At 37.6% G+C, this 23,380-nt stretch overlaps 1 protein-coding gene across 1 annotated transcript in view; it reads right to left on the minus strand.

Moving 5' to 3' along the window:
* Window positions 1-3,437: 3,437 nt before the first annotated feature.
* ngfra (nerve growth factor receptor a (TNFR superfamily, member 16)) overlaps window positions 3,438-23,380 on the minus strand; it is a 64,429-nt gene continuing 44,486 nt past the window's right edge. Inside the window, exons 4-6 of the mRNA XM_030140301.1 lie at window positions 22,602-22,839; window positions 20,812-21,038; window positions 3,438-3,576 (exon numbers count right to left, since the gene is read on the minus strand). Of these exons, the coding sequence (XP_029996161.1) occupies window positions 3,524-3,576; window positions 20,812-21,038; window positions 22,602-22,839 (518 nt within the window). The 3' untranslated portion in view covers window positions 3,438-3,523. The remainder of the gene's footprint in view (window positions 3,577-20,811; window positions 21,039-22,601; window positions 22,840-23,380) is intronic.

Genomic DNA, 23,380 nt, shown 5'->3' on the forward strand with positions numbered 1-23,380 from the left:
ATCAGGATGATTCATAGCAGCTCTCTCAATAGACGAGTGAATCATACTCTGTCACTGTGTGAATATTTGTGTGTGTGTGTGTGATGACAGGATGTGTGTGTCGGTGGTCACATGTCCATTGCACATGCCCACATCAGCGACGCGCTCAGAGCTTTAGTTGTTTTCATTCATGTCGCTGCAGTGACACAGAGTGAATCCCAAATGAACACAGCAGAAAGTCTGTTTCCTTTGGCTGACACGTTCGATCCACCTGATTCCGACTAATTCTACGAGCATGCCTGACAAGTCCACGTCTGCATTAGCCTTTTCTACACCGTGCTGGGCTTTAATTTCCTTATCAGCACCTTCCTCCACGTTTCCTTTGTGGAGCAGCATCCACAGCTGCTTCATATTTGTACCTGTCTGTTAGGTTTACAGAACCTGTTTCATGTTCTGTTGACAAGTCGTCCTACAGTAAGAGGGATCCTGAGTAAGTCCGTGCCCCCGTAGGAACGAGCGCTAAAGCGGCGTAGTCCGTCTTTTTACAACATAACGAGGTCAACTGCCTCTACTGTTACATGACGCAGCGGGAGGAGGGGGGGGTGGGGGGGCATAAAAGTGGTCCTGTGTGATAAAAGGTGCCACCCAGCTTTAGAACTAAGTGCTTTTATATATCACCATGGTGATACAGTAAATGTCAGCAGCTCAGACGTGGATGTGCGATCTTTAATGTCACGCCGCTGCTTCAAAGAGGGTCGCGGCCCACGTACCTCAGCTTCACGGTTGATCCCAACAGAGGGTAAATGGATCTGAAACCCCGAGGTGATAACTACCTGCCTGTCGGAATTCGCTCTAATGGGGGTTTGTGTTGACGCAAGCAACAGTGACGATGCGATGTGCTAGCACCTCAGCTCAGTAGGGATGGGAATCGATTCTGTTGTCATCGGAATCAGTTATCGATTCCACTCCTTATTGACTCTCATTAGATTAGGGAATAAACTATAGTCAACTGTGCACTAATATTTTGCATTTGATTGGAACAAACCTCATAAAAGCCCGTTCCTGTTCGCTTTACGTACATGAACAGGTTTGTTTGTTTGGTTTACAGGTCGATCCCATCAGGGGGTAAATGGATTTGAAACCCTGAAGTAATAACTACATGTCTGTCGGAATTCGCTCTAATGGGGCTTGTGTTGACGCAAGCGACAGTGACGATGTGATGCACTAGCACGTCAGCTCAGTAGGGATGGGAATCGATTACGTTATCATTGGAATGCGCTATCAATTCGACTCCTTATTGACTGTCATTGGATTAGGGAATAAACTATAGTATGCATGTCTTTGTTCGCATTAACTCTTTAATGTCAGCTGTGCACTAATATTTTGCATTCAATTGGAACAAACCTCATAAAAGCCAGTTCGCGCTCACTTTACGCAAATAAGCAGGTTTGTTCGTTCATTCGTTCGTGCGGTTAATAGATCAATCCCAACAGAAGGTAAATGCATCTGAAACCCTGAGGTAATAACTACCTGCCCGTCAGAATTTGCTGTAACGGGGCTTGTGTTGGTGGGATGCATTAGCGCCTCAGTTCACTATAATTCTGTCATAATTCTGTTATAATAATTACGTCATAATTCTGACTTTTTTCTCAGACTTCTTCTGACTTTAATCTCAGAATTCTGATTTTTTTCTCAGAATTCCGAGATTAAAGTCAGAATTCTGACTTTTCTTTCAGAATTCTGACTTTAATCTCAGAATTATGATTTTTCTTCTCAGAATTCTGCGATTAAAGTCAGAATTCTGACTTTTTTCTCAGAATTCTGACTTTAATCTTAGAATTCTGACTTTTTTCTCAGAATTGTGACTTTAATCAGAATTCTGACTTTAATCTCAGAATTCTTACTTTAATCTCAGAATTATGATTTTTTTTCTCAGAATTCTGAGATTAAAGTCAGAATTCTGACTTTCTTTCTCAGAATTCTGACTTTAATCGTAGAATTCTGAGTTTAATCTCAGAATTGTGACTTTAATCTTAGAATTCTGACTTTTCTCAGAATTGTGACTTTAATCAGAATTATGACTTTAATCTCAGAATTCTGACTTTTTTTTCAGAATTCTGAATTTAATCTCAGAATTCCAACTTTTTTCTCAGAATTCTGACTTTAATCTCAGAATTCTGACTTTAATCACTCTTTAATCTCTTTTTTTTTTTTCTCAGAATAATTATTAAAATATATATTGAACCTTTTTTATTTTTTTTTCCAGTGGCCTTAATCCTCTTCTGTAGGTTCTCGGTTCCCATCCCTGTGGTTCTGTTTATCACCGGCCTGTGAAGATGCAGAGATAGTAACATTTGCCTCTAAGGGATGTTCCAGTTTTCAACAGCATTTTTTTTTTGGGGGGGGGGGGGGGGGGGGGGGATTTCATTCTAATGAGCAGCTCCGTATGTGGCGTCACTGATGACGCCATGGCTTCCCCTCCCGGTGAGTCAGCAGAGACATTTCTCTCATCCAGACTTCACAGAGCGACTCGGAGGCACCCTGCTGAATCAGCCCATGTAACCCAAAACCACAAAAACCAAAGTAATGCACCTCAAAGAGGAGACGGGCAGATTTAAACTCCAAACATCTGAAATACAATCCCTGGAGGTGGCGAGGAGATGCAGCGATATAAGACCCAGGAGCCCAAGAAAGATGCATCTCATTCAAAAAATAGTCGATTACTGTCAGGGCGGCGCAGCCTTTCTTCCCAAATATGAGTCACTTCTTATCGGCCGATCTTAAACAATGACATGCCGTGAAATTGGTCTGCGTGGTAAATGATTAAAGAACAAGAAACTTCACAAGGAGTTGGGAGTGACTCACGACTCCCCTGCTGTGTTTTGTATCGCAGATGGCGGCGGGGGTTTAATAGAGCGAATCCTACGGGGAGAGAAAGGATTATCTGAGAGTGGGAATGCTGGGAAGGAAAAGGATGCCTCGCTCTTTGATTAGGAGATAGTGGAGTACCTTAACCGACTATTTACCTTTAACGTATAAGTGTTCTATGTCCTCTGACGGTGGGTTTACAGGAAAAACACAAAGCTCCAAAAAGGGGTTGAGGGTAATAAGTTGGCAGTTAGTGAGAGTTCCATCATATGACGACATTAGATACTGGATTATTGGGTTAATATGAGATGCACTGGCGTATTTATGGTTATGTATCCGCAGCTGAAGTGACACTGGTCCAGATCGTGGTTGGTATCGCCGTAGAGGTCGTGTCCAGGCACGGCTGAGAGGTGGATCGGACTCTTTATTATGCAAGGATGAAGAGTCCGACAGTGGTCCGAAGGTGCTGGGAGGTCCATAAACGTCCAGTCTTTGCTCTGTAGCTACTTCAGACATGAATAGGAGTCCGTTTTACATTCCCTACGCAACCCCCCTCCTCCCTCCCCAACCCCATTCCCACTTCCCCCAATTCTCTCTTTTTGGTCCAAAGTTCACGTCCTCGCTTCCTCGTGCTGTCTCCAGGTCCGATGCCTCCTCGTCCTCCTCTTCTTCTTCTTCAGACTTCAGGAGGAGGGGAGTCGGGCTGGGGGCCGCCGTCCACCCTCACCACTGCCGGGAGAAAACAGTAAGAAATATATCAGCGAGTGGAAGGGGAGACGTTCAGGTGTTTAACTCAGCGGGGCGTCTCATTTGGTAATGGCTTTTTAATACAAACCTGTTTTATTCCCGCAGTGATGCATATTTTCACTCACAAAGTCTGGGTTTGGCACTAAAGAGCTCGTTTAAGTAACTGCAAAAACTTTGATTAAATGTACTTTCCTTGGTTTCTTATTCTTGTTTATGCTTTATTGAGGATCCCCATTAGCCGACGCACAAACGCAAGGCTAGTCTTCTTGGGGTCCTCTAAAAAATAAACCAATAAAAAGGTTCAGGATGCCAAATCACAATACACAGATCCAGTTAGAGTAAAAAGAAAAGAGAGAGAAGGAAAAAAAAAAATCTGATTCTTGAATGTTTGATAGTTTGAGTTCAGTTATTTCTGGGTAACGCAGGTAAAGGAGTTCAAGACGAGAATGAAATGTTGCTAAAGGAGCACAAAGAAATACATAAAAGAAACAACAAAGTGAAATAAAAGTCTGGTTTAGACCAGCTCAAGTGTCATGAGATAACTTTTGTTACGATGTAGCGCTATATAAATAAAAATGTGATTGATTGAAATACTGTCAGTATCTAAGCATGAAAATAACAGTATATAATACAGTGAAACAATAGTAAACAATGTAGAGCTGTAATTAAAACCAGCACCAGTTAATTTAAGTTTAGTTTTAAAGTATATTTAGTAGTTTAGTTTGTGTAAATGCAGAGTTTAAGTCTAGTTTCAGTTTGTTTGTTTGGTTGGTTGGTTGTTTAATTGTTTGTTTTGTTGGTTTATTTGTTGGTTGTTTAATTGTTGGTTGTTTGTTTGCTTGATGGTTCATTGGTTGGTTGTTTAATTGTTGTTTGTCTGATGGTTGTTTGTTTAATGGTTGGTGGGTTGGTTTGATGGTTAGTTGGTTGATGGTTGGTTGTTTAATTGTTTGTTTGTTTGTTTGATGGTTGGTTGTATAATAGTTGGTTTGTTGGTTGGTTGATGGTCGTTTGTTTAACTGTTGTTTGTTTGTATAATGGTTGGTTGGTTGGTTGGTTGGTCGGTCGGTTGGTGAAATAAAAAAGGAAAACTACAAACAAATGACACCAAAAACTCAATTAGGTTGATCAAATTCTGTCACCCAAATAATAAAAAAACATTAAGAAAACAACCTAAGAAGATATCAGTAAATAAATAAATAAAATGTATTTATTTTTTAAATTTTATTTTACCTTTATCTAACCAGGATGTCCCCCTGAGATTAGGAATCTCTTTTGCAAGTGAGACCTGGCCAAGATTGCATCCATACAAAGTCCAAATGACAAAACACATACAGAAATAAACAAACAGACTGAAGTAATGAACATCTAATATATATAATGTAATGTCCCAGTGCATATATATATATATATATATATATATATATATGTATATGTATATGTGTGTGTGTGTGTGTGTGTGTGTGTGTAGATGTCTGTGAATGCACCTCAGTCTATCCTTTTATCTTCAGTTTCATGGATGTGACGGCCGTCCATAAACTATTGTCCTGATCATGTCCATCCTCCCTGTGGGGGGCGCTGTGGTGTCACTCACTCATCTGAAACCTCCTAAACCGGAGTCGTTAGCCTGATGAGGATGGGAGACCAACGCTCTCTTTTCCCACAAACCTCTTAACCTGTTGTCAATTGGGGGGCGCCATGGAAACGCCTGCGGAATGCAGAGGCGTTCCTGAGTGCCGTGGGTGTTCTCTCATCACTATCAATGCATCGTTGTGCCAGGGAAGAGGAGAGGGTTCATTTTAAAGCTTTAGAAAAGGGGGGGTTGTGGGGGGGGGGGTCTGTGGCTCCTAACGTCATACCTTCTCTGTCTGTATTCTCTCAGCCTCCACAAACTGGATCTAGTCTCATTAACTCAGACACCGACTGGACACCAGACCCAGAGCCTCCACAACAACCCAGAACAGCCACTGTGTTCGCAATTTATTCAACAATCTCTGAAACGACTGGTCAGATTCATTTTGAATTCAGTGGGACAATGTCTACAAAGTTTGTTCATAGTTTTGAGAAATTCAGATTTTTGAATTTTTGAGGAATTTTTGAAATATTTAAAATGTGCCTTTCCTTCTAATGGACCATATTTTGATGGTTTATAACATGTACGTGGTTACAGATATCAATATTAGTTACTACTGATCACTGATAAAAGTCATACTATGTGGACTTTCATTTGGGTCCATGACCTTTGACCTTGAGTGACCTTGACGGGTCAAACTCAAGGTCAACAATGTCTAGATTTCAATGATCTCCGAAACGAGTGGTCAGATTAATTTCAAATATATAGAGGGTGCAAATATCAAATGGTCATTGGTTTTCAGGAAGATTACTCCAAGTAAAAAAAATAAAAAATTAAAATTAAATAAAAAAAAAAAAAAAAGGGGGGGGGGGGTAACACACACCAATGTATAATGATGAATGTGTAATAAGTATTTGTTGTCATGTCTTTCACACTTTTTGTTATCTACTGCATGACTATATATAAAAAAAAAAGTTTGTAATAGTTATCTTCTCAGACAGATTCCACCCCAACCAATATGGCATGAGCTGTTGTGAAAGCACTGTACCCACCAACGTCTTTGAAGAAATTGCTAACGAAGATGCTAACAAAGATGCTAATAAACGTCTTCTCTGATGAAAATACTGTTCAATTTCATTTCCTTTTTTTAATGTATCTTTCTTGGGACAATGTTTACAAAGAATGATCACAATTTTTTTTTTTAAATAAATTTTTGTGTTAGATTTTCATACACACATGGTAATAGCTGACATGTACAATATTTCCAAGTGTTCTAGTTGAAGGTAGTAGACAGTTGTCTTTATACAATGTATCCTGAGAACAACAATTTTAATCTGTGTATGAACTATAATAAGCCATTATCCATTCCCACCCACCTTAAAAAAAAGACAGAACAAAACAAAATACAAACGCAGAAGGAAAAGAAACAAACAAAAAAAGCACAAATTACCATGATTTTTTTTTTTTTTTTGATGAGTTTTTCAAAACTTTTCGCCTTTCCTTCCACTGGCCCATATGTTGATGATTTATATCATGTAAATGGTTCCAGATATCGGTCTAGTTCCTATTGATCACTGATAGAAGTCATAAATGGACTAATTTATTCCTTTTGTTGATTATTTTGTTCATTTTGTTAATAATTTTGTTCAGTTTGTTGATTATTTTGCTCATTTTATCAATTATTTTGTTCATTTTTGTTTAAATATTCTAAACGTTCCTTTCCTTCTACTGGTCCATATGTTGATGGTTTAGAACATGTAAATGGTTCCAGATATCAGTCAAGTTCCTATTGATCACTGATAGAAGTCACATATAGACTTATTCTATTCATTTTGTTGATTATTTTGTTCATTTTGGTTAATTTTTTGGATTATTTTATTCATTTTGTTGATTAGTTTGATTATTTTGTTCATTTTTTTGGATATTTTGTTGATTATTTTGTTAATTTTTGTTCATTTTGTCGATTTATTTGTTCATTTTTGTAAATATTCTAACTGTTCCTTTCCTTCTACTGGTCCATGGTCAGTCTAGTTCCTATTGATCACTGATAGATCACTGATAGAAGTCATATATGGACTGTGATTGGATGAGTTGAGTTCTCCTCCAGTGAAAGTCCCGCCCACTTCTATAGTTAGATTGATCTCCTTCATCCAGACCACAGGACTGGAACATAGAACAGAACCTGAACAACCTCACACATTCAGCTGGTTCTGATCCACGTAGAACAGAGGCTTACGTACACTGGAACTATTTTTATTCCTTTTCGCTGTTATAAACCTGCCTGTGTCCTCCTCTGTTCACTGTTTCTATCCACGTCATTGCTGTCCGGTGATGGCCACGGTCCACTGCACCCCCCCCATCCTTTCCTTCCTGTTTAGACAGACACTCTGCAGGAGCATCGCTGACACTGATCCTAACCAGAGCTCTCGACGTGTTGGCAAACGTTCTGGGCAGCTCACACCTGCACCACCGTCCGGTTCCATCTGCATCCAACCAGCGCCAGCGCCTCGTTTTAACGGCTCCGTCATAACATCAGCCACATGGTCGGGTTCTACGACTTTTATAGAGTCCGACCTCATTCCACCAGTCAATACAGGCCATCTTCCACTGAAGCGGTTCAATCAGGACTCCTCTGAAATAGAACTCCTGTCACAGCTCGGCTTTGTTCCTCATTTTCTTTCTTTTTAATCAGCTCGTTCCGTCCGTCCTGATTAGACCCTCGGCCACGGTGCAGATCTGAACGGTGCTGAGTGGGATTGAATTTGAGACGGTTTCATTCGTAGCAATCATGAGAAGTCATTGGGGGGAAAGTTAGAAGTCACAGGGGATTGTTTGAGAAATTATGAAACGATTAAAAAAATTCACGGACACTGGGCCAGTTTACACCAACATTAAAAGTCTGATAACTGTTAATAATCAGAAAATTGTAATAATTAGATCTGACGCTTTTACATGCACTTCAGAAATGCGAAATTCAAAAACCCTGGTTTAGATGTTTCAGTCCATTATCGTATTTCTCAGCACCAAGGTTATAATAGTTTTGGATTTTTCATTATAGTTTAGTTTTGACTTTTTTTTCTCTAATTCAGTTAGTTTTAATTAGTTTTTACAGCAGGTTTGCTAGTTTTTATTAGTTTTTGTTATTTTCTAAATGCTTACTTTAGTTTTTTGTTTTTTGTTTTTTTTATATATATCTTTTCTCTTCTTCTCTATCGTCGTATTCAAATAAATCCCAGACAGGACTCTGCTGCTTTCTCCCAACTTTAGTCTCCATGTTTCCAGGTAGAGTGGGGACCAGAAGACGACTGGAAACCACAAGTGAACACAAGTGACGGACCGTTAAATATCATATGGTGCCAGCAGTTAAAATTGCTTGAGCGAAATAAATCGATTTTATATCAATCCGACATTGACAAAGACAAAAACAAAGGGAATTTTATCCGTAGTTTTTGTCCGTTTTAGTTAGTTTTGTAAGCACACAAAACAGTTTCAGTTATTTGTTTTTTTCTTTTAATTATAGTTTTTATTTATTTCAGTTAACGAAAATGTTTTTTCAGTTCTACTTTTCATCATTTCGTTAGTTTTCGTTAACGATAATAACCTTGCTCAGCGCTTCAAGGGAGAGTCAAAACCTTCTCAGACAAAAGTAACGAAAAGTTTAATTATCAAAATAACAAAATTATTTCTCTACAGAAGCTCCATTAGAGTCTAAACACTGTGTTTCCATTGGTAGATTCCTTTTTTGCAGAATCCCTGGGACTGTCTTTGACATTTGTTTGAGAACTTTTTGACTTCCTCGTATTATTATTACTTTATTATCTTATTATGAAGGGATTATCAATGATTTAAACCACTTCCAACCTGAAAATACGCTCAAGTTTGTCTCTCATTTTTATTATACTAGTATTCCAGCTAGCATGATCAATAAAGTAACATTGAAGCCGTTTACATACGCACTAATACTCCGATCATTATCCAATATGTGGAGTCATCAGATCAATCCAGTGATCATCTAAACAGAAGTAATCTGATTATAATAAATCAGATTAACACAGCTGGATTTGCCCTAATATTCCGATGTCTTCATGCATGTATACAGGTTAATCTGATTTAATTAGTTCTTTTATGTCTGTGCACGTGTAAAAATGATTAAAATCACAATAAAGGGAAGTTACATAGTCAGAACAAAGACAATAACAGGAAGTTTGATTCTGCTATCATTATGTATGTTCGAACTCTGAAAGAAATCCGATAATGGACTGGAGTGTCTAAACCATGGTTTACAATAATCGCATTTCTGAAGTGCATGTGAATGCGTCAGATCTGATTATTACAATTATCCGATTACAGTTATTGGACTTTAATGGTCATGGAAACAGGCTCTAATGTCTTCTGCTCATGTTTGACTATGACTATGTACTTGTTTTCTTTGATTTAGTTTTTTTTTTTTTACACGTGCAGATGTGAACGAAGAAATTAAATCAGATTAACCTGTGTACATGCAGGAAAACATCAGAAAACGGGGACAAATCCAGGTGTGTTAATCTCATTTCTCATAATCAGATTATATTGTTTATGTAATAATTTGAATTTTCTGATAACTCCAGAAATCAGATCGTGATCGGAGTTTTAATGTGGATATAAATGGGTTCATTGTTATTTTATTGATCATGCTAGCTAGAGACAAAACAAGGTTATTTTCAGGTTGGATGTGGTTTAAACCTTTGATAATCCCCTCATATTAACATAAAATTACCTGTTAAACACCTAATATTTTAATTTCTGTCCTAAATATACACTTCCTGTACGTTTTCTACATGTGATGCTAACCTAAGTTGATGTGACGACTTCCCCAGAGACAGAAACATGTAAATAAGAAAAACCAAACGGGTCTGTTGCTGATAAAAGTTTTGTGGGAGACTTCAGCATTGGTGAAACGCCTCGATGGTCAAAAGGCTCCGAACAATAAACTGTTCATACGAGAGTCTGAAAATAAAACAATAAAAAAAATTAAAAAAAAAACAAGGACTGAAATCCACTGAAGCATCCGTCGACTCCTAAACACCTGCTTTCAATCGAGTCAAGTTTCTCAGTAAAGTTGTAAATGAGCGATTGTTGTGTTGCAGACGTTTCACAGCAGGTGGAAACACTTTACTTACATCCAAAAAGGAGTATTCTTGGGTAAACACACACCTGGTTTTGTAGCTTCGATGTAAACACGAAGATGGAACGTCTAATCACTATGATTAGGAAGAAAAATACGAGTACTGTCCATGAAACCACAGGGTTTGGGCAGCGGTTTTATACTCAGTTTATTCTATTATTTTCATCCACAATGGACATTTCATATATATGTATATATATATATATATATATATATATATATATATATATATATATATATATATATATATATATATATATATATATATGTATGTATGTATGTATACACAGTAAATATGTCCCACAAAAACCACACTGTGCTGCACATGCTCATTGTCTTCTGTGCTTAAAAACATCCCTTTGGTCAAAATAAACTCTACTCGTGTACATTTTAGCTGCATCACAATGAAACAAAACATCAAAAAGCGTCTCAAACACCAATTTATTCCTGCTTTAGATTCATTTCATGGTTCTTCAGACGATCAGACCTACTATTTGCATATATTTATCATGCATTTCCTCATTCATGTCATGCATGTTCTAATATCACCCACTGGACTCTACAGAGGAACAGTATATGGACAAAAGTATGTGGACACGTTGAATCCAGGTGTTTCTTTTCTAACAGGTCTGGGATCCAAAACAATAAAAGACTAATGTTAGAATATAGTTTTATATTATGGGATAAATATCATTGCACTGGTTAGTTTGGGTTAAATTGTTATCTTGTTTTCCAAAATGCCTCAGAGATGGTTTGGACTTATTTCTCTAAACATTGTTTTTGTTTTGTTGTTTTATGCATGACTGGTTTTTATTTGTTCTGCCTTTAAATTTCTAGAATAGTTTTCCTGCTCTTTTGTGATCACCCAAAAACAATAAAAAAAAAAACCCTCAATCAAAAACTACCTAAAAACTACCCAAAATGACCCCCAAAAAATCACCAAAAAGCCACCTAAAAATAATCTAAAAACCACCCTAAAATCACCCCAAAACAACCCAAACATCACAAAAGATAACCCAAAAACCAACCAAAAAATCACCCCAGAACCCAAAAATCACAAACCCCCCCCACCTAAAAACTGTCTAAAAACCATCCAAAAATCACCCCAAAAATAACAAAAAAACACCTAAAAGCCATCAAAACCCACCCAAAAATCACCTAATTGCTACTTCTTTTTTGGTTTTTTTGGTTTTTTTTTAATTAAGTGATGCAATACATAACAAAACATGTGAAAGACATGACAACAAATACAACAAATATTCATCATTGTACACTGGTATGTGTAAGTGTGTTTTTTTTTTTTTTTTTTTTTTTTTTTAATTTTTTATTTAATTTTTTTTATTGTTTTTTTTTTGTTTGTTTTTGTTCATTATGATTTCTGTTAACATCGTCACTATTATTATCACTGTTGTTAATGATAATTTATTTATTTTGGTTTGTGAATTATCGTTTATTGTTAAATATTCTTGTACTTTTCGTGCATCAGTGTATGAAAACAGTCCCTGTTGGTTCAGGATAAACCTTCAAATCCTGATCGTTCATAAACGTTCCTGCAGATCGTCCTGTTGTTCTGATCATTAAACCCTGTGACTCTTTAGAACCTGCTGATGCTTTCAGACACACACAGTAGTTTCAGCTTCAGTTCCAGTCTGTTCAGGTGACATGTCTTTAAACTTTAGTGAAGAACCTGCTTTAAAGTTTAATCCAAACTCTTAAAGTATCTGGAGTTTGTCTAATGTTCCCGTCATCTTTTTTTGATTAAAATCACAACAGTGGTGGGAATTCTTCCACCCAAAATCATTTTACCCAAACCTCCTGATGTGGGAGGACGACAGCCGGTGGTGACTCACTGTTTTCTGTGGAACTAGATGAAGTCTGTTGTCATGTGACTCAGATGCAGTTTTACTGTAAGTGTGAGCAGGTCTGATCTGATCTGCAGGTCCATGTTACTGTCAGAGACGATTACACAAGTACCAGTGAAACTAAAGCAACATGCATGTACAGGAAGAAAGGTGTCACAGACATGTTTAACAGGCGTCATTAGATTCATAATGATCTAAAACCTCCAATATGTGGACAAAAGTATGTGGACACGTTGGATTCAGGTGTTTGTTTTCTAACGGGTCTGGGATACAGAACAATAATGCCTCATGTCAGAATAGAGTTTTATATTATGGGATAAATGTCATTGCACTGGTTAGTTTGGGTTAAATTGTTATCTTTGCTTCTAAAATGACTCAGAGATGGTTTGGACTTATTTCGCTAAACATTGTTTTTGTTTTGTTTTGTTGTTTTATTCATGACTGGTTTTAAATGTTCTACCTTTAAATTTCTAAAATAGTTTTCGTGCTCTTTTGTGATCACCCAAAAACAATTATAAAAAAAAAAAAACCTCAACCAAAAACTATCTAAAAACTACCCAAAAATCATCCAAAAACCACCTAAAACAATCTAAAAACCAACCAAAAATAATCTAAAAACCACCTAAAAATCACCCCAAAACAACCCAAAAATCACAAAAAACCCACCTAAAAACCATCTACAAACCACCCAAAAATCACCCCAAAAATAACCAAAAAACACCTAAAAGCCATCAAAACCCACCCAAAAATCACCAAATTGCAACTTCTTTTTTTTTGTTGTTTTTTTTAAATTAAGTGATGCAGTACATAACAAAACATGTGAAAGGCATGACAACAAATACAATAAAACAAAAGCACATATGAATTACATATTCATCATTGTACACTAGTGTGTGTATGTGCGTGTTTCCTACCCCCCCCCCCCCCCCCCCCACCACCACCATTTTTATTTATTTATATATATATATATATATATATATTTTTTTTTTTTTTTTAACTCCAACATGGATGCACAGGAAGAAAGGTATCACGGTCACTGGAAAGAGACACGTTTAACAGGTGTCATGAGCTTCATAATTATCTAAAACCTCCAATATGTGGACATAAGTATGTGGACACGTTGAATTCAGGGATTTGTTTTCTAACAGGGATCTGAGATACAAAACAATAATGACTAATGTTATAATATAGTTTCATTACATTACATACAGGCTGATTTGACATATAAACATCAATATTAATAATCAATATGATATTTACCCAAAATAAAACTATATTATGACATTTGTCATTATTGTATGTAAATAAAGTATGTCAAACCGATCCATTTCCAGTCTGGTCTAAAGTCATTTTTTTCATTAAAAACTAGTTGGTTCTGTCTTTGTCAGATTTGTTCATGTATGTCACTGACCATCTGACCGTCAGATGCTCTGAGTTGGTTTAGTTTGTCCTGAGGTCAAACACAGGTCAGAGCTTCATGGACGGGTGATGTGAGTGAAGGCTTAGAGTCCTGTTTAAATTTTAAACATGTCCAATATGTGTGATTCGGGGGGGGGGCTGCAGAGATAGATGGGTCTTTTCAACCCATAAAGACCCTCAACTATTTTTATAGCTGTTCCCAAGTAATTTTTTTTCTCTGTATTGAACCTTTCTAAAGTGATTTATCACCATTTATTATAATGTTATCTTCTATATTTTGTGCTTTTAAGTGAAAAATCATGTTTTTTCCTACATTTAATTCACTGATCATGTAGATGTTTATTTTATAAAAGCTCAGATTAACCCATAACGACCAAAACCACCTACTGATCTAAACTGTTTAATACCTGTTGATCCACTAATCCGATCAATACATGGAAATAATTAGTGCAAATACAGTTCTTCATCTTTTCATGGTCATCAGATATGACCATATTTGGACATTCAGAGGCTCCATAGTTACTATGAAAACACTGTCATCTTCTACAACATTCATTCACCAGTAAAACCCATGGACACATTGGGTTTATATACCGTATGTTAATAAATAAAATCTAAAAAATGAATAAAAAAAAAAAAAACATAAAGTAATACATTTAGTGGAAAAAAATAAGCAAAAAGAAAATATTTAAATAGAGTAAAAAGGACCAAATAAGCAACAAAACGAACAAAACCAGCTAAAATAATGAATAAAATGAACAAAAATGAATAAAGAAAATCAACAAAATAATAATATGAACAAAATAAACTACAAACTGAACAAAATTGAAGAAAAAATATTAAAAGAGCCAACAAAATGTAGAAAAATAACCAAAATAACAAAGAAAATGAACAAAAACTAATTCTTTTTTGTTCATTTTATTCATTATTTTAGCTTTGTTCATTTTGTTGCTTATTGTATTCTTTGTTATTTTTAGTAAATTTTTGCTTATTTTTTGTTCATTTTTATTTATTGACATATATAAACCCAATGTGTCCATCCACTGTCATTGATCCAACTCCATGGGTTTTACTGGTGAATCAATGCCGTAGAAGATGATGGTGTTTCCACGGTAACTACAGAGCCTCTGAACGTCCAAATGGGTCATATCTGATGACATGTATTGATCAGATTAATGGATCAACAGGTATTAAACAGTTTAGATCAGTAGATGGTTTTGGTTAAAAGTGGATGTTTGGGTCTTTAAGGGTTAATGCAGATGAGACTGTCCCCCCCCATGGGGAATACCCTGTGTGAATGTTGTCAGTCCAAACAGGTTCGGTTTTTCCTGCTCTGGATCTGGTCTTAATGTTTCTTGGACTTGTTTTGACTGAAGGTTTTCCCAGTTCTTCAGCCGCTGTTAAATCAGGGTTCAGTGGAAACAGGAAACCCCCTGCGATTATCTGGGATTTATGGCACATATTCTCACCCCCTTGTGTATTTGAAGACAGACCAGACCCCCCCCCCCCCCCCCCCCATCCACCCTCAGACGGCGCTAATGCCAATTAGCACATACTAAACACTGATGGTGGATCAAGGCTGTGGGACCGGGTCTGGATCCAGTCTGGTAACACCTGCTAATGAGTGAAACTGTTAAAAGTGTGGACGGGGTTAACACAGCTGATCCACATGGAGTTATTTATTTATTTATTTATTATGTTCCCTGTGCAACATGAGGCGTCGAAAAACAAACAGTGTCAATATTTCAGAGTCAAACTGTTCAAACCTCGATAGAATATTTTTAGCTCTATGGAGAGTAAAGCAGCTCTAACAGTAGAGTTAAAAGTTAGTGTAAAGTTCTGCGAAGATGCAGTGTCAAATTCAACTCCACAGAGTGATGATTAGTACCAGTCTGCCGCATTGCATTGTGGGTACTGGACATTTTACGCTTTATGTTCTATTTTATGCACAGGGGTTCAAGGGGGCGTTTGTGTTAATGTTTATTTAGGTTAATGTGTCTATTTTTCAGTGTTTCTTGGCCTTTTTTACCTCCACCAGGAGGTACTGTGATCACTTTGCTTTGTGTGTTTGTTTATTTGTTTGTTAGCAACTTTATGGGAAAACTATTCCAACTATCTTTACCAAATCTTCAGATAGGCCTAGGCCCTGGGACCAACCCATTAAATTTTGGGCCAAGTAGGCCAAAGTTCAAGGTCACAGCAAGGTCACAACATCTGAAATTTTCCTATCTGTCATCATTGAGCAATTTTTGAAAATTCATAAAAAATTCAAAACGACTCCGATTACCCTCCAATTTGATCCACCTGTAGCTCAGAACAATATCTTCCATCTGGCACAAAATTGTCCACATCCACTGTGGAATGTGGACTCTGTGGACATTTACATTTAACATAGAAAATCCCATTTACCACACATTTAAAATTAGAACTCAACAAATATTGATGTGAATTGAATATAATTTGACATACACATGACTGGTACCAAGCTTCAACTTTTTCTGCTGCATGGAACAACCTGGAAACTGTTTAATTGAAAAAGAAATAGTCGATCCACACATGCACACTGTTCGGGGTGCTCTGCGGAGGTTTGCGTTCTCTGAACACTTACGTTTATTTTTATTAATGTGACACCATTAGTCAAACCTGTAGGAAGAACAATGACAAACCTGACTGTCGCTGTGAAGGAATTATTGTAGTACAAGTGAGGAGGACTTTACTTTTTCAAAGGAAAATTTACTTATTTATTTATTTATTTGACAGGGACAATGCAGTCAAACATAGTTGCAGCTGATATGATGAATATAGAGTTAATAGCTAGTGCTAATTTTCAACTCTAGTCCCGGTTGGGCTCTTCCACAGCATTGCAGTACAAGTATAAAATGGCAATGTCTACTGTCACAGTACTGTGGCACAAAATATGGGTGTGTCTATTACCACAGACCAATGAAATGTTAGCATTTGTACTAGAACCAATCACAGATACTGTTCCACAAACTCATTATCCTCTTTTTTTTTTTTTAACTCATTATCCTCTTGTTTTTTTGTTTTGTTTTTTACTCATTCTCCTCTTGTTTCCTCAGTACTGTGGTCATATATGGAGTATACTTCAGTTCATTCTTTTGTTCATTTTTCTAGTGATAGTTTATTGTACAGAAAAGGAGTTATTGTTGTAAATACTCTACGTTGTTTTATGGTGTTCTTTGCTCTGGAGGCTGGAGAAGGTGGGCGGAGCTACATCTTAGATAGATGCAGTAGTGTGTCATGTGACTTCAGTTCTGTTTGAAAATCTTTAGAAAAAAAAAGCTCATCCAACCAGGAATTGAACCCGGGTCTTTCATGTTGCAGTCCAATACATTACCAAATGAGCTAAACATCCACTGTGTCATAAATTGACCTATTCGCTGTATGATTGTCTTGGTACTTTTCAGGACGTACATGACGGTCTAGACATGATATAAGGAGGGCTCTGATTGGCTCTGTGGTAATAGACAAACCCATAGTTCGTGCCACTTTGAAAAAAAACCAACAAAACCCAACAAAACAAAATGAGCTTTTCCCAAACCTCATTAGAACGTAATGGGCATCATCACACAGACACAGTGGGAGGGATCATTATGGGATAGTTTTAGCTGTTTCTTTCATCAACACAAAAATAACTGTTTTTTTTACTTTTGTATTTCACACTATTAAGATTTTTCGTGTTCGGTGATTGGAAGCTCCAAAGACGAGTTCAGGATGCACTTGGTCTCAGTTTAAGAATTTATTCTGATCACATGTGAAATATAAAAGCCAGCGCTGGTCTGTGGACAAGAGTTCCTGCAGGAACTCCAGTCAAAGAGCCCTGAATACCGGGTGTGGTTGACAGTGACCTTCTTAGGTGACTCCACCCCAGACAATGGGTTGGACTTTGCAACGTCATCTGACTCTATCTTCTGATTGGACCTCACCTATTGATGTGACTTGCCATCCGTCAGTTCACGTCTTGTTGCTGGGATGTGCTAACCAAAGTCTCATGACCATACCTGTCAAGTTGGCCAGGAAACTACCGTATTTTACCCCCCTTTCCCGCTGTCCTCCAGTATTAATATTATCCCGTAAATCTCCCGTATTATAGCAAAATAATAATAATGAAATCCATTCTTCTGTCTCTCCTAGCTGAGCTCTGTCACTAGCCTTGCGAGAACTGCCATCTGCAGTAGCCTAGGTCTGAGGTGTCGTCAGGTTAGTAGTGCCGACAGCGAGAAAACCAAAAACATAGGTGAAAGATGGATGGAAGTGATGGAGAAGGCACTCAGGCAAAAAAAAACAACTAAGAAATCTTGTAAATATCTGGAAAAATGGGACAGCATGTTTCTGTTTCTAGTGTGATGGGGCACAGTCACACATTCTGCAAGGTGTGTTGATGTGATTTTAGTCCATCAGACGGGGGAAGAAACGATATTAGTCAGCATGAAAAATCCGCCAAGCACACGCAAAGGCTGGAGGCACAGAAACATGCCCAGATGATGTCAGCATTTGTGACGAGAAACACCACCGAAGCAGACCAGGTCACAAATGCCCAGGTTCAAATGGCAATGCTGTGTGCCAAAAACAACGTCCCTTTCACTTTTTGTGATGACTTTAACAAGTGCGTTGCTGATATGTTCCCAGACTCCGTTATCGTACGAAAATACTCCGCGGGAAAAACCAAGGCAACACAGCTCATCAGAGGTAAGTTGAGTCAATGAAGTAGGCTGTGAATATTATGTGTGCTTATGTTCAGCCCATTAGATAATGTCCTGTACGGTATGCAGATTTGAGCTGACCGCTCTGGCCCAGCCCACAAATACACTCCTACCAGAAAAGTTTGAAAGGATGCAAAGTCTGCAACTAATCTGTTTAAGATGTCATTAGTTAATGCCAGAGAGCCACATGAGTGAACATAGCACAATAGAAGAAAATGTGTACTGAAAGTAAAATGAACATTTCTAACTTAAAAACATTCAATTTGAAATGAATATATGTAAAGTAAATAAATATGTAAAATAAGTAAATATGTGTGCTTCAATGCCCCTCTGTGTTTTCATGTAGGCTGTATCACAACACAGAAATGTTCAGAGCATTTTAGTGTCAACAAAGGTAAGCCGATCATATTCTGGTCACCTCATTGTAATTTGTAAATTTGGTTGACAAGGTGGTATTTTGGATTTCTTGTACATCTGTGTTCAAATGTAAAGGACACTGAAGCTTGGTTGGGGCGGTGGGACGGCTTGCGGTAGGCGCCGAAAAATTTCCCTTATTTTCAAATCCAAAACTTGACAGGTCTGGTCCTGACTGTTGTTTTAAATGTGTATCTATTGGAATGGAAGGTCTCAGCTTCTGTAGACACCACATCATCTTCAGTGAGCAGAACCCACCCTGAATCTGATCAGTGCTGGCGCCCATGAGTTTACTGGGAGACAAGTTTCATCAGTAGAGAAATATGTGACATGTTAGTGCAGTTCAGAGCAGTACTGTAATTATTCTATAATTATTCTTCAACACGTTCATCCCACGGGCCGTATCGGACCCTTTAGTGGGCTGGTTTTGGCCCCCGGACCTTATGTTTGACACCTGTGATCTAGTGAGTTCATCTTACAAACTGTGAGTACATTTACACTCGAAGAATTCGTAGCGTTACACCCGCACCCGTGAAATACTCCAAGAATCCCTTCAGATAAGTATAGACGAGTAGTAAGAGTAGAAACGGTAAATATAGATCAGACGTCTGCGGTTACACCGTCTGGCATTTACGGTGTTAATGGTATGAACCGCACCAGATAGAAACTGTGTCAACTTACTGTCAACGCCGGATTCTTTCTGCTTGTATTTACGGTTCAGAGGAGGCGTCGGCCAAAGTAACCCCCCCGACAAATTCAGAGGTAATCGATGAAATGTTATGGTATGTGTACGGCGCATTCCTGCACATGCATGAATGTAACCTATGGGCCCCTGGCATGGAACCCACAGGAGATAAGAGTGAAATACGACTGGAGACATCAGTCCACATGAACAATACTGAGGAAAAAAAAAAACACTCCACAAACATCAGCCCAGCATCTTGATGTAATAAATGTCTTTCTTTCAAAGCCAAAATACCAGAGTGTGAAGGGATGGTTTCATACTTGGGTGTGTGTGATTGGAAAGACGCAGCTTTTTCTTATTTGATGGATTGGATTACAGAAAATGTGTCAAATATATAATTGTTGGGTTTTTTTGAATAATTTGTGTCTAAATATAAAAACCTCCTGAGACCCACCGATGCATTTATGTCCTCTAAAGTAGACAAGTTTCACAGCTTTACTTAAAAAAAGAAAAGTCTACAGCAAAGGACAGACCATAAATAAATAAATAAACAAAGTATCTGAGAAAACTGTTGCATCATGCTGGTTCCAAACAAAGTGATTAATTACATTTATAATCATATTGGTCTGAATGTGGAACCTGAACTACAGCCCAGTATTACATACATGTGTTGTTTTTACTGTGTGTTGAGTATTTGTAGGTATTTGTTTTGTATTTGTTGTATATTTCTTGTGTATTTGTGTGTATTGTGTATTTATTTTGTATTTCTGTGTATTTCTGTGTATTTGTTATGTATTTGTGTGTACTTTCAGTCTTACCTATCTGTTCCTGTGTGTGTGTAGGCTGAGCCTGGACCTCGGCCTGTTGTTTGTGTGTATTTGTTTTGTATTTGTTGTGTATTTGTGTGTATTGTGTATTTATTTTGTATTTCTGTGTATTTGTTGTGTATTTGTGTGTGTATTTATTGTGTATTGTTGTGTTTACCTCTGCCAGGAGGTATTGTGATCGCTTTGCTTTGTATGTTTGTGTGTTTGTGTGTTTGTGTGTTTGCATGTTTGCGTGTTTTCAGGAAATGTTGATACTGGCACAAGGAAGAAATGACTACATTTTGGTGGTGATCGGGGGGGGGGCATGACAGATCTGTCTTGGCAGAGGTCTGCGCTCTCCAAGTGCTTTTCTTGTTTTGTTGTGTTTTTGTTGTGTATTTATGTGTATTTGTTGTGTTTTTGTTGTGTATTTGTGTGTATTTGTTGTGTTTTTGTTGTGTATTTGTTGTGTATTAGTGTGTATTTGTTGTGTTTTTGTTGTGTATTAGTGTGTTTTTGTTGTGTTTTTGTTGTGTATTTGTTGTGTATTAGTGTGTATTAGTATCTTACCTATCTGTTCCTGTGTGTGTGTGGGCTGAGCCTGGACCTCGGCCTGGGCCTGTTGTTGTTGTTGTTGTTGTTGCTGCTGTTGTTGTTGTTGTTGTTCCTGCAGACTCTGACTGTCCACTGAAATGCCACTGTCGCTGTGCAGCTTCTCTCCCTCTGGCGTCACCATCTGGTTGTTGGTCGCTGCTCGGTTATTGGCGGCCTGTTTGTTCTGTTTACAGCTGTTCCACCTGTGGAGAACCCAAAGGTCAGAGGTCAACCACAGATTCATACTGTTATTCACTAACATGCATCAGTCAAAACAGGCATCACATTTAATTCTAAATCTAAATTATATAAATATTTAAATAAACAGCAAGTTTTCCTTTAGTTTCTTTATATTTGTTGTTTCACATGTGAATATTTTCTGTTTTTCCTGCATTTTATTTTAATATCTGCTGTCGACTGGAATTTACCCCATGGACGGATCAAAAAAGTCTTATCTTATCTCGTCTCGTCTTGGTGTGTGTTTATTATAAATGCGGAGTTTCCTCCGTCACCACTTTTCATCCAGTCGATGTGTTTAATGAGTTTGTTTACTTGGTTCAGACGTTTGAACTGTGTGTGTGTGTGTGTGTGTGTGTATGTGTGTGTGTGTGTGTGTGTGTGTGTGTGTGTGTGTGTGTGTGTGTGTGTGTGTGTGTGTGTGTGTGTGACCTCTGTAATGCATTATGCACCAACGGGTTTGACCTGTTTAAAAAAAAAAAGAAGGCATTATGGAACGTGTGAGTGATTTTGTAGAAATGGGTCAAAACCTTTTAGACAAAAGTCTGAATATTTCAGTGTCTGGATTTTTTTTGGCCTGAGGCAACAATTCACACCATCCACCTACTGACCTGGATTAATATATGAAACATGTGTATTAATACAGGAAATAAGTGTATTAATATATCAAACGTGTATTAATATATGAAACATGATGACAGTATTAAGATGTATTATATGATTATAAATGAATTAGGTAATATGTTATATGAGTATTATATTACACTATAATACAATGTAAACATAATTATTTTAAATTATAATGGTGTAGAATGTATTAGTATTATCACTGTCAGGCAGAAACCTCTTATGTCCAAAACAGTTATTTTTCGGGAAACTGGACAAACCATATATATGTGGTCAATAAATGAATGGAGTTAAAAGATGCCATTTTCAACACTTTTCATTGGTTAAATATTTCTAAAACTGTCAACATGAAGACTGACCAACAGAATCATTTTATGACCAAAACAAAACAAAAAAGGACTTATGAGGTTTTTACCTGACAGCGACAATATATAATGTATTATTATAATACAATGTATATAAAGTGTACATTATAAATAATGTATTTTAATGTCTATTATATACAATGTAAACATAATTATTTTATAATGCTATAATATCATTATACAATGTATTAACATATAATGTGGCTGATATTATATGATTATGAATAATGTATTATCATATATAATGTAGGTCATGTACATGTGTTTGGACAGAGTTTATTTCTGATGTGTCATATGTTGGAGTTCTTTTGTGGAACTTGGATGGGACTTATATAAGTTATAAGGTAGTTATATATAATTATTCATGTACATGAGTTTATATGGCTCCTTTTTGACTATACTTTTTTTTGTTTGTTTTTTCTTTTCTGCTTTTGCTTTTAAAATATAAATAAATAAATAAAACCCTGTTTGTTTGTTTTTTATCCCCAGTGCTGGTTTTCGTGGCGGTCTTTGGTCTTTGGTGTTCAGTTTCCTGACCTCTTGAAGACGATGTAGGCCACCAGACCCACCACCACGGCGGCCAGGATGGAGCAGTAGATAGGGATGAGGTTTTCGTTGAGGCCTTGGCCCAGGAACCGAGGGGAGCCGGCGCTGGACGTGGTGGTTTCCGCTCCGGCCATCGGACTGTCGGAGCCATCCGGGATGAAGACGTTGGTGGAAGGTAAAGACGTCGTCGTGTCGGAGAGGAGAGAGATGTATGTAGGAAGAAGAGGATCTGAGTGGACGACAGAAATAAAAACAGACAGAACTGTCAACATGAGGTCCAACGGACAGGAAGAAGGATTTACAAGAATGTTTGAATGGGTGAAAGGTTTTCCAGAACGTCAAAAAACCCACCAAAACCAACTGAAAGGAACATGGACAGAAATGGAAAAACAAAAGCCAAAACAGCATCTGAAAAACCACCAAGACCACCAAAACCACCAAAACCACCAAGACCACCAAAACCACCAAAACCACCAAGACCACCAAAACCACCAAGATCACCAAAACCACCAAGACCACCAAAACCAACTGAAAGCGGCCATGGCTCAGATGGTAGTCCAATAACCGAAGGGTTGGCAGTTCGAATCCCACTCTGTCCATGTGCTGTTGTGTCCTTGGGTAAGACACTTCACCCTCCTTGCCTCCAGTGCTGCTACTCACACCGGTGTATGAATGTGTGTGAATGTTCGGTGGTGGTGGGAGGGGCCGTAGGCGCAGATTGGCATCTACACCTCCGTCAGTCTGCCCCAGGACAGCTGTGGATACAGATG

Source organism: Sphaeramia orbicularis, chromosome 8 (assembly GCF_902148855.1).
Source record: "Sphaeramia orbicularis chromosome 8, fSphaOr1.1, whole genome shotgun sequence".
Classification (NCBI taxonomy): Eukaryota; Metazoa; Chordata; class Actinopteri; order Kurtiformes; family Apogonidae; genus Sphaeramia; species Sphaeramia orbicularis.